The sequence below is a fragment of the Rhinolophus sinicus genome, linkage group LG06 (genome assembly GCF_036562045.2).
Source record: "Rhinolophus sinicus isolate RSC01 linkage group LG06, ASM3656204v1, whole genome shotgun sequence".
NCBI lineage: Eukaryota > Metazoa > Chordata > Mammalia > Chiroptera > Rhinolophidae > Rhinolophus > Rhinolophus sinicus.
The window spans coordinates 2343121-2355205 of NC_133756.1; the positions used below are offsets into that span (position 1 = coordinate 2343121).

General features: G+C 43.0%; 1 protein-coding gene and 1 pseudogene across 2 annotated transcripts in view; one reads left to right on the top strand and one right to left on the bottom strand.

Annotated features, from left to right (window-relative positions):
- Positions 1–2451: 2451 nt before the first annotated feature.
- The window catches only part of SLC25A33 (solute carrier family 25 member 33), a 28248-nt gene continuing 18614 nt past the window's right edge, over positions 2452–12085 (bottom strand). For both annotated transcript variants that reach the window (XM_019746765.2, XM_074334092.1), the window contains exons 3-7: positions 11039–11116; positions 10265–10365; positions 8586–8652; positions 4466–4746; positions 2452–3244 (exon numbers count right to left, since the gene is read on the bottom strand). In XM_019746765.2, the coding sequence (XP_019602324.1) occupies positions 3042–3244; positions 4466–4746; positions 8586–8652; positions 10265–10365; positions 11039–11116 (730 nt within the window). In that variant the 3' untranslated portion in view covers positions 2452–3041. The remainder of the gene's footprint in view (positions 3245–4465; positions 4747–8585; positions 8653–10264; positions 10366–11038; positions 11117–12085) is intronic.
- LOC141572480 (large ribosomal subunit protein eL6 pseudogene) lies at positions 5261–6135 on the top strand (annotated as a pseudogene).

The following is a 12085-nucleotide window of genomic DNA, read 5'->3' on the forward strand; positions in this document are numbered from 1 at the left end:
AGCCACTCCAATGGTCCAAAATAATTTATGGAAACATGATTATATTTATAGAAACATGAATGTCTACCGATAGGGACGAGTTTGAATAAATCATAGGATAGCCATACATCTGAACGTAATGCAACTACATTAGAATGCCAGAGCTATAGGTATTGGCCTGGAAGGCTGATACACTGTTCAAAATAAGCAACGTGCACAGGAATTTCTATAATATCCTAAGTTTAAATAAATAAACCCGTGTATACTTGTAGGAAGTAGAGAATGGTTAACTGAACTGCCGTTACCTGTGGGGGTGGTATTAGCAGGGAAGATGCATTTTACGCCAGTGTTTTAATTAGTATTATTGATTTGAACTCAATTACTTTTATAACTAAAAAGGAACGAGTAGGAAATATTTGTATTTAATTACACCATATATGTTTGTGTTCCCACAACCTTTCCAGTGTTTTTTGAGGTGACCATTAAGAGTTCTTCCTGTTGTGGACAGTGATGGGTTATTTGGGATTTCCAGTGGCCAGTTACTTGGTCCCACACCCTAGTCATGTGCATTAACTAAGAGTTGCTTGCAGAGAGGGAAGGGAGCTGGGCATGAAACCTGGGGGGTGATTATAGTCTGCGCTGGAAGCTCCTTGTTCTGGAAGTGGCTGTCAGGGCAAAGGCCTTTCATTTGCAGTCTTGCTGCTTTCAGCAGCCTGGAGCGCCCCCCAACAGAATGAACAGCAGTGAAGCTGCCCCCTAAACGTGGGGCATTGTGCTTAAGTACCCTTCTCTGTTCCCTTTCCAAGGGAGACTCAGAGTCTGCATAGAGTCCCACTCAAAGGGAGGGTTCTGTCCCTCTCACTTGGTTCAGGTGTAACACCGTGGACACATAATCCTGAAGCAAAATGAATGGAATGGTTTGCTGGACCTTGGCTTCAGGGTCAGATCATTCCACAGGCTCAGATGTCCCCTCTACATTGCATTAATCTACTCAACGAGCAGTACAAACCTACTGTCAGGTTACTGCTGACCATCTCCAAGACGTCAAGCAAGTTGTGTAAACCTCAGCGTCTCATTTGGAAAATGTGGACGATAATACCTGCCTCACAAGGTTGTCAGAATTACATGAGAAAATACATAACCCCTTGCACAGTGCTTGGCACACACTGGGTAAGCAATGAGGGTTTTTAAAGTCTTTTATATATAAAAAACTTTTAAAAATATGCACTATTTTAAAAATAGCAAAATCCCAATGAGTAATCTTGTGGAGAAGAGAGAAATAAATCATGGGATTTCTCCATTAATAGCACAAACAGTGGTATTTCTCATTTAAAAATCGAACGTGCCCCTTTGTAGAGGAAGCATCATTTTTTTCCTGCTTGTTCTCATCCTACTTTTGGAGCTCACGTTTCATTTCAGGGCAGGAGAAGCAAGCAGAGAAGTAACTTATGCTAGGTCAACATCAAATTTATTAATTCAAGAATGTATAAGTAAATATTATTTCCAGATAATTCTCTTACCCAATGAGTGAATATTAAGCAACCTAATTTTCAACCTTCATATTAGATGAAATCTTGAGGAAAAATTCAGGTTTTAAAATCAATATTAAAATTGGAAGATGTTGCCAAGTGCCACGATCAAGCAGTTACAGTGAGGTCCTGGAACAAAAATCTCTTCATTGTCATGCAGTTTAGAAACACCAAAGATTGACTAAAGTCACTAATTTTGACTTGTGCATAGTGGTTGACAGTTGAAGCAAATTATACTAGAGCTCAACACCATTAACCAACCTCCTTTATGACTAAAAGGGAACAAAATTAAACATGATTTAAATACAATCGGAAAATCTCCTCTCATCCTTACCACAGAATATGCAACTGAATCTGAAACTCCAGTGCATCAGTTATTAAAGTCAAATATCTTTCTAGATATTCAGATTGAAAAATCACCTCATGTACAATATATGCAAATTCCAGTGAAAGAGCTGATGGAAGACTCCATCTTACCTGCTATCTGTCTTACCTTTTTGTCCTTTATTAAATTTCCTTTTTAAATGGGGGGGAGGGTACTTGCAATTCTGATAATTTCTCATTTCTAGAAAAAAAATTTTTTTAACTTTGAACTAGGGTATGTAAACAACACCAACACTTTGTCAGAATAAAAGTAAACTTCCCAAGGGGCCTGCAATCGACCTGTGTCATGTTCCTCTTCTCCGCAGTCGAGACCAGAGAACAGGGTCAAGGACCCAAGAGGGAGTGTCTGTTACTCACCACCTGCCATGCTCAAGCCACTCGGGAGGCTGCTCTGTAACACACCAAGCACCTGGGCTGGACCAGGCTTAACTTCTGAACCTACGTCCAAGAGCAAGGCTACTGGTAGGCAGTTCTTTAAAACTCTTGCCTTTGGTAAAATTGGGGATAGAGGATAACTTCAGGAAAATATTTAAAGTTTAAAATATCTAGAGTCAGAAAGTTGCACTGATGTTATTTTTTTTTATTTTTTACCTCAGCAGCCTGAAAGCTTAGATTATCAACCTGTATGAGACTTGGAAATGTACAAAGGAGGAAAATAGCTAGGAGTCTATTCTGGTCTGCCCAGTGCCACCAAAACATGACAATTCTTGCCCGTCCAGTACAAGATCTTATATTCAGATTAGAAAACAAGCATACTTTGATGTTAAGAGCTTTTCTCGGCTTTTCTAGGGTTACGTTTCCCTGAAGTCCCTAGCTATAGTTTACAGTACAGTGAACATAAAAGAGGACACAAACCAAATTTATACTTAAATTAAATAGCATGATTTAATTTAGTTGCTGCTTAATCCTGAATCCTCTTAAGTTAAAAAAAAAACCAACAACACAAAAGTTATAATTAACTATTAATGTTCATGAATTTAAACCTTCCAGAAAACATGAATCCAAAAGGAAATGTCCAACAGGTGACATGAGCCAAGTATTTTATGGCCTTTCCTGTTTCAGTCTCAAACATTCTAAACATCAATGGAAAAAAAAATTCTCTATCGAGTTTTTCAGTTTTATTCTTCTAGAGCACAATTTTTTGACCTGTTACTGAGGATGGTCTTCTAACAGGTACACAATTAGCTCATAGGTGGACAACACAATGGCAGTATTTGGTATCTGCCGGATGAGTTGGGCAAAGAGTCCTCTATAAAAGGCAAGGTAGCCTTCTTCCCGGAAGACCAGCCGAGCGGTCTGGACAAAAGACTTGTACTTGGTGCCTTCCTCCCGGAGCCGTGTCCTTATGACTTCTGCGGAGAGAAACACATGCTTTATGTAACAAATAAACTGTATTTCCAGGCAATACGAGGAGAGAATTCAAAGCACATAGCTTTAGAACTGTCAACATACATACACCTGTATTTGCCACCTCAGCTGGATTTGGCAGGACAGACACATAGACAATGGAAAGTTAAGATCGGGTTAGAACATTTTCCAACTCTGGGAAATGGGCAGTTAGGGACATTTATACAGCCATACAAAAGCACAAAATAACTTTAAAGGGATTAAAAAATAGCTTAGTTGAAATGGGACTTAATTTTAAGATAGTTGGTTTTCTACTCCCGATGAAGCAAAAACATTGTCATTTCACTGAAGGTGGAATGGGTATTATCTTTATGGTATTGTAAGTACGGCAGTATCTTCCACAAGACTTTCTTTCCATATACCCCCCAACTTCTTCCTCCTTCTAGATTCCTTCTCCACTCCGTCCAGCTTAAACGCTGCCTCCTCCTTGGTCGAACCTTCGCCCACCTGCCCCTCCCTCACCAGGTGCCACAGCACGACACTGCCTGTCACTGCTTGTCAAGCGGCTCTCTCTGTACACGCTTCAGTCTCCTTACCACAGTAGGCGGCCCGACCTCTTCCCCACGAGCCCCGAGGCCGCTCCGTGCCCCAGCACACAACAGGGATTCAGTCACCTGTTACTGACTTGACCACTGGCATTTGCCATAGGTGACAGTGCAGCAGGCTTTTGAAAAACAAAATCTGTCTTTCATGGCACAATAAACTAAGCTATTTTTTAAAATAGTGGGTCAGAAGGACATGAGGCCTGTAATTCCCTAAAAAACAAATTAAAAAAATAAAACCCAAAGTAGCCTGACTCAGCACAACATTCAAAACGGAAGCTGAGAGATTTTCTTTTTAAGTTTGGCTCCCACATCACTTTTGGACACGGTGGATTTTAAATAAAATCCAGATTTTTGGATTCTTTGAAAACACCAGAAGTTCCACATCACAGGCCCACATTTTGCACAGCCCCCTTTGGCCACCATCGGCAGGGGGAGTGACGCCAAGGCCCCGCCACGCACACAGGCCACACACACCGTGGAAGCCAGTTCCACTTGTCCTTGCTTCCATTATCACCTGCAGGCATTTGCACTTCAGTTGGAGCTACAGGGCTCTAGATATGCTGACAAATGACACAAACCTGGCAGCTGTCTGAAGGCGATGGGAGAAAAGGCGACACATACCGTGTGGATAAGCGATACAGGACGCACATCCCTTAGAAACAGCAGCAGCTGCCATGAGTCCAAAAAAATTTGTGGAATTCTTCTCAGTCCCATTTGTGGAACGGGCTAATGGCGCGTCTTTCAGATACTTCTTCAAGCTTTCGTAAATAGCAAAACAGATGACAGTTTCTGAAATTCCAGCGTACGAGGCAGTTAATCCCCGGTAGAAGCCACGAATGCCTTCCGTCTGGTAAACGTGGCGAGCACACTGGAGCGTGTTCATCTGCTTGGAGCCGCGCACTCTGCGTAAAGGGGAAGAACCAACGACAGGCCGTCAGAACACACACGCAGGAGCCGCTACTGCACCAAGGCACCCGGATGACGGCTGAATATGGAGGAAAGTACACTGTGGGCGCCACGTGTCCTCCTGCACTGTGGGCAGCTGAGCCCTGGCCCACCTGCCAGGCCAGGTCTGTTGGCTGGGCTGCCTGACTGGCCCACGTAAGTGTGTGTGCACCGGTACAAGAGTCCTAAAAACACATTCACAGCCTCTGACCTAATTTTGGAAAGAGCTACATTGGAGGAAGACATTCATCACAGAGAAAATATAACTGCAACATAATCAAAACCATCCAAATACTTAAAAATAGGGACCAGTGAGCTATGGTACATATACCAGATTAAAACTGTTCTGAGGGCAGTAGGATATGGGGGAGTGCCTGAAGTGGAAAGCAGGACAAAAATATATGTAAAGCATAATTAGAGTCAGGATACCAGTATGCTTTAAGAAAATACTGCTCTTTCCCAACTTGCAAGATGGCAGGTGAAAAAGCCGAGAAGCTGGACAGTAAGGAGAAGAAACCTGAAGCCAAGCAGGCTGCTGCTGGGCGCAGGTTAAGAAGGCGAACCTCAAGGCCAAAACGCCTAAGAAGGGGAAGCCCCACTGCAGCCAAAACCCTGTCCTGGTCAGAGGAATCGGCAGGTATTCCAATCAGCTATGTATTCCCGAAAGGTCATGTACAAGAGGAAGTACTCAGCAGCTAAAGTGAGGATTGGAAAGAAAAAAGGAGAAGGTTCTTGCTACTGTCACAAAACCAGTTGGTGGTGACAAGAATGGTGGCACCCGAGTGGTTAAACTTCGCAAAATGCCTGGATACTATCCTACTGAAGACATGCCTCAAAAGCTGCTGAGCCACGACAAGAAACCCTTCAGTCAGCAGGTGAGAAAACCTGGGGCCAGCATCACTCCCGGGACCATTCTGATCATCCACTGGGCACCACAGAGGCAAGAGGGTGGTTTTCCTGAAGCACCTGAGCAGTGGCTACTTGTGACTGGACCTCTGTCCCTCCATCGAGTTCCTCTGCGTAGAACACACCAGAAATTTGTCATCGCCACCTCCACCAAAATTGGTATCAGTGGTGTGAAAATCCCCAAACATCTCACTGCTGCTTACTTCAAGAAGAAGCGCACAAGGCCAGGCACCAGGAGGGGAAGAGCTTCAACACAGAGAAAGAAATACGAGATTACGGAGCAGCACAAGGGTGGTCAGAAAGCCATAGACTCGCAAACTCTGCCAAAAATCAAAGCTGTTCCTCAGCTCCGGGGCTATCTCTGCTCTGTGTTTGCTCTCACAGATGGGGTTTATTCTCACAAACTGGTGTTCCAAATTAATTACGAAGAACCTAATTAAATGCCTGATCTGTTAAAAAAAGAAAAGAAAAGAAAATACTGAAGGGAAACTCCCCAACCTCAGACAGGGTGGTGAGTGTAAGGGTGGTCCTTCTTATGGCTCTTATCTCCAAATAGGGTGTTTTGACTCCATTATCTCTAAACTTATAAAATCATAAACATCCAATAGACTACACAATAACTAGTCAAAAGCCTTAGGCTGGATGCTCCCACCCCACAACAGAAAGGATTCATCAACTGCCTGGATACAAACTGAACCCCAGGACTTGACAGTGTTGACGCTGGTCAGACATCAGAGGCCCCTCCAGGTCCAATCGGTCTCCGTGGGTTTCTCTGAGGCTGTTCTCTACACCCTCATCGGGGCGACCTTTCTAACAGAAATCCAACCATGCCACTCCCCTGCTTAAAATCTTCTAATGCAGAGCCTCTCAGCCTTCGCACTGCTGACATTTTGGGCCCGATAATTCTGCCGTGGGCGCCGTCCTGTGCACTGCAGGATGTTTAGTAGTTTGCCCAGCCTCTACCCACTAGATGCCAGTAGCACCCCACCTAAATTATAACAACTAAAAATGTCTCCAGACATTGCCAAATGTCCCCTGGGGAGCAAAGTGTCCCCAGCGGCCAATGATTGCTCTAATGGCTCTTCACCGCCCTCAAAATAAGCCCAAGTCCAACTCCAAGTTCCTTCCCAGGCCTTTTAAGGATGTGGCCCCCACTCGTTTCTCCTATAATTCCCTCCATTTCCAGCACATATGCATGTGGTACACTCTGACCGTGCTTCCCTTCTTTCAGTGCCCCAGAAATAACGATGCTTTCTTGCCTCCAGATTTTCTGTGCACATGGTTCTCTGCCTGCAGCACTCTTCACTGCCGGCTGTTTTGTCAGATGGCAGGGTGGGCAGTGCTGCCGCAGGAGGCCCCCCAGCTGCCTCTGTCCCTCCTGCCTAGACCGCATAAGGGACCCTCCAGGGTCTTGCGTACTTCAGGTCCCTTACCCCACTAGACTCTAGTTCTCTTTGTTTTCTGTAAAGCTGAGTTTCTTATTTCCTGCTGTTTCTCCAGTGACTCGTGCACAGGAAGCATGCAAGAAATACTCATTGTTGAGGGACATATTAACAGAGCCACCCAAAGAAGCCTTTAAATGTCCTGAGTATGGATCACTGCCAGGTAGATTTAAAAGAATGCATATAATGGCTCTCGGCTGCCTTGTGCATTTACTCACCGCTAAACAGAGGGGCTATCAGGACACTGTGTACACCTGGACTTGGGAGGGGTTACCAAAGGTCTCCAGATGACACTGGAAGTACAGGTGTGTGTTAGCACAGCCGAGAAGGGGAGAAGGGATTCCTGGTCAGGGACAGCAGACTCAGGGAGACGGAAGCGTAACAACACGGGACGTTTTTACGAAATTGCAAAGTACCCTGAATGGAGTTAGGATTTAACCCTGACAGTAACCGAGATTTACTGAAGGATTCTGAGCAAGTGAGCTCTTCAAAATGATTAGAACTGATGCATTTTTAGAAGGTTCTTTCAGGCAAAATGGGCTGGGAAGTATATGGAATCAAAGAACAAGTTAGAGGCTACTGTGGTCATTAAAAACAAAGGCAGCCCCCTACCTGCATGTCCTGGGGTGTTCTTGCTCTCTCTCCTTTCTTTCCTTTATAGGTAGCTTTAAGTTAGACTGGACTAGCTGGAACTTTCCAGTGCCCCAAAAGAGTTCTGGGCAACACAGTTACACATGGAATCTTAGATAGAATCCTATCACAAGACATCACTTACCATCATCATTTATTTGAAACTATAGTAGTTACTGGGCTGCTGCTTGATTTAATGTATTAAGTATATTACTATGTCATACTTTTAAAAAACATTAACAACTGTATTTCATTAATTGGTTTCTGTTGCTTCTAAAAATATTGTTCTAAAAAGGGCCTGCAGGCCTCATTCGACTGCCAAAGTAATCCATCCACAGCACGGGAAAGGGTTTCGGGGCAGAAACTAAGGATATCTGAGGACCTAGAGAGTAAAACAACCCTTCTGAAGCCTGAAGGCATTTGCTGTTCTGCCCTTATGAGCATCTTCCCACTTGAAAGAGAAACCATCTTTAGGAGAGCCCGCAGTGCTCCAACTGGGGCTGGGGGTTGGGAGGGGTGTCAGCCCAGAGCAGAGACCCATCGACTGAGAGAAGGCAGGAATGCAGACCAGGGGCTACAACTGAATGAGCTTTTCATTTCCCTTCGTGGGTTAGTTCTGTTGGTTTTTGTCTCTCCACAATGCTTCAAAGCACAAATTTCAAAACAAAATAAATTTCTACATACACGTATGCTCACATTCAGAAAAGCAAAGATGGGATGGCTAAGAACTTGGTACATCTCACTCCATAGGTGGAACTGGGGCAAGGAAAAAATCCCCCAGAATTCTTACATTAGGCAAGGAACAATTAATAACTTACTTTCGCTCTAGTTGCATCCGGGTTTTAACCATCCATATAGGATTCATTAAGGAATTTGTGATAAAAGCTGGAAGAAAAAGAATAGAAAATGTCATCACTGAGCACAGTTAATGCTGATTAAAGTTGTCTACTCCGTCTGATAAACTCTGAAATCAGGCTTTCAATGGTTTAATAACAAAAATGGAGAGTAGGAAGCAGTTACATGTCTGTACTGCAGATAGAAACTATAGTTCCTGAAAATGTAACTTCTGTTGGTGTGTTTGACCTAAAATAAATCTCTTAATTTTCTAGAGCCCCAACGCCCTAACTAGTGTTTTCAGCCGCTAGGTGGTGCTGTTGACACTTCTGTTAACGCGAGTCCCACCATAAATACGAAACTTGAAAAACTCACGTTTGTAGGTTTCAGGCACATAAATAATGTTTTAAAAGGTTACCTTGTATCAAACTTAAGACAGAAGGAACTAAATCTCTATTTACCTAAATCCAAACTTAGACATTTTAATACCTGACTAATCATTTCAGGAAATAGAAGTTTTAAGACTGATCTACTGATAGGAACCATTATTTTATTCAGTCTTCCCACTCTTAATATTGCTAATCATTCCAGACCAACCCCAAAAAAGCAGTATCAAGGCATTAGCCTGACACACAGAGGCCCTTTTCTAATACCTTGTTCCCTCCACAGTCAAACAGATTAGTTAGATACCAGGAACCTAGAGAGCAGTTTAAAAGACTCCCTCTGGGGCCGTTTTATTTACCAAGGGTTCTTCTAAGTTAATTTTGCAGAAGTTACAAACTGATGAACAGCTTTTAGCTTACGGTTAACTCCCCATCGATCTGCCCTATTTTAACACCACACTTCTTCCTCAGAGCTCCATACTCAGTAGTTTTGCTTAACAGTATTTTCTATTTGGGGTCCAGAAATTAGTACCTGTAACTATTCAAATGGATTACTAGTACTTTTACTTGGAGTAAGAGAGGCAGACAGAACTGGTGGCCACGCCTTACAGGCTGGCAGAAGGTGGAACTTTTTCATAAAATGCCAATTAAAGTTTTCAAACACCTTTCTATTTAAACAGACACACAAAACTTATACGTAAAAAGACATAGCCTACTCTCAGCAATCTACAAGTCCACGTTTTTTTGCCGACTATTTCCCGGGTGAAGAAAATCCTGTTACGACTTTTCTACAGTAAGTGGAAGACTCCCTCAAGAGAACAGGAAAGGTCTGATCTGTCACCGGCCCCTAAGAGCCCTGAACCCTCATCGTGGCATCCACAGGTTAAGGACAGAAATGCCAACTGGACACGGGGTGTGCTGGACACCATGGGGAGTCACAAAAAAAGCAGCTCGAGTTTTAGAAAATAACTGAAACAGAAAGACACACACACACAAAATCCACATTGATGCCTTTAAAAGAAGCATGACACTAACAAGTCGCATACACGGAACAGGTACGTTTTGAGGGAGAATAAAAAGCGTTAGTGGTCAAAGAAACATGAACCACGTTATGAACGACTCAAACACTCATATTTTATCAGTTCCAACATATACTTTAGAAAAATGATTTTAGATGCAAGGGTAGCAGAGCGCTATTTTCTAACTCCTGGAAGAAGCCGTTTGGCACAGCGTGCTTTAGGAAGGTGAGAAACTCACCTCCGCTCACTGGGGTAACGTACCTGCAGAGCCAGCCGAGAAAATATGCACGACATTGCCGTCAGGCACGAAAATGCCATTGAACTGCTCTTTGGCCTTGGAGTAACATGCGAAGTACACAGCCCTGTTAGGACAAAGACGGGGCATTGTAAAGACATCGGGACGGCACCAGAAGCACTGAGGTCCCCACGCAACCTCTGAAACATTCAGGAAAATCATCCAGGAAAGAAGTTAATATGGTATCAAAAGCTTGACCTTATCTGCGCTAAAACCAAAACCTGCTGCAGGCACCTCCAGAAGTTCCTGCTTGTCCGTCCAGGAAGTATTCAGTGACGATGGAAGGGTCCAAAATCGTGGAGGAAAATGAGACTTTGGTAATATACATACAAAGTCCATTTATATTCTTCATTCTGGGTAAATGCCAATCCTTTGAGCACCAACATATACTGTAACTTTAAAAATTTTTAATATTTCTACAATATCCCACACTTGTCTTGCCAAAATGAATATGTGTAATCTGGGGGGGATCCAATGCTGACCACACACTACACTTACTTAGAGAGGTGCCAGGGATGGGAGCAGATTCATTTTCAACTTGATAAAATAACTAGAATCTCTTTCTCTCATACACACTGAAGACACTCCAACAATTAACACTATTTCTACTTGTCAGATGTATTAAGGCAAACCCTCCACAGAAAAAGATACTGTCCATCCAGTCATACTGCCGTTCGGTGAGAAAGGACTCAGGATATCACATATGTGTGTAGGGAGCCAGCTGAAAGTTCAATGCTTACCTTGATGGTGCGACTCCAACCAAATTTGGACCCAAGCCTCTAAAAAGTGACTTTGGTCCCTCCTTCTCCAAGATCGACCTGAATAAGAAAAGATGCATCTTTAAAATCCTTAAGCAAAGCCTATGCAAAATGAGGTGTCAGATTTCACATTAGCTCCTTGAATAAAGAACAGATTGTTTCCAAGACCCCAGACCTTCTCTGATTATGTTACAACACAGAATCAGGAGGCTGAAGAATATGCTTGCATTAATACAGTGACAAAACATGCTTCAGAAGCATCAGTGTGATATGTTTGCACGAAGTTTTTCCCCCCGTCTTGTTCACATGGGAGCAAGGTGTTCAGGGTTTGTCCCTGGAAATCCTGTAAAGGAGGACGAACACCAGCAAAGGGTCTGACACAGGGAACAATGCCCTCCGTATAACAAGATTCACTGAGAAACTGTTCACAGACTCCTTTGGATTTACTCCTTATTTATGATAACCCCATCTTCTAGATCTTTCTCTATGGTAGAAGAGCCCTAAACAGGGATATAAGGAATAGAAAAACCTAGTAATTTTCATGGGCTGGATGAATGTAAGCCAAAGCCTTGTATCTCAAGTTCAAAGAGAATACTGCGCTTGATTTTTCTTTTTAAATTTTTTTTATTGGGGTAATACATACATAAAATTTTACTATTTTAACAATTTTTAAGTGTATAGTCCAGTGGTATTTAGTACATTTACAATGTTGTGCAACCATCACCACCATCCATTTCCAGAACTTTTTCATCTCCTCTACCTGAAATTCCATACCCATTAAGCATTGACCTTCCATTCCCCCTCCCTCGGCCCCTGCCTTCCGCCATTCTACTCTGTCTTTGAACCTAACTATTCTTGGTACCTTGTATGAGTGGAATCGTACAGTATTTGTACTCTTCTGACTGGCTTATTTCACTGAGCATAATGTCCTCAAGGTTCATCGCTGCTGTAGTTTGTGTCAGAATGTCCTTCCTTTACAAGGTTGAGTAATATTCCGTTGTATGGATGGACCACATTTGTTTATCCCTT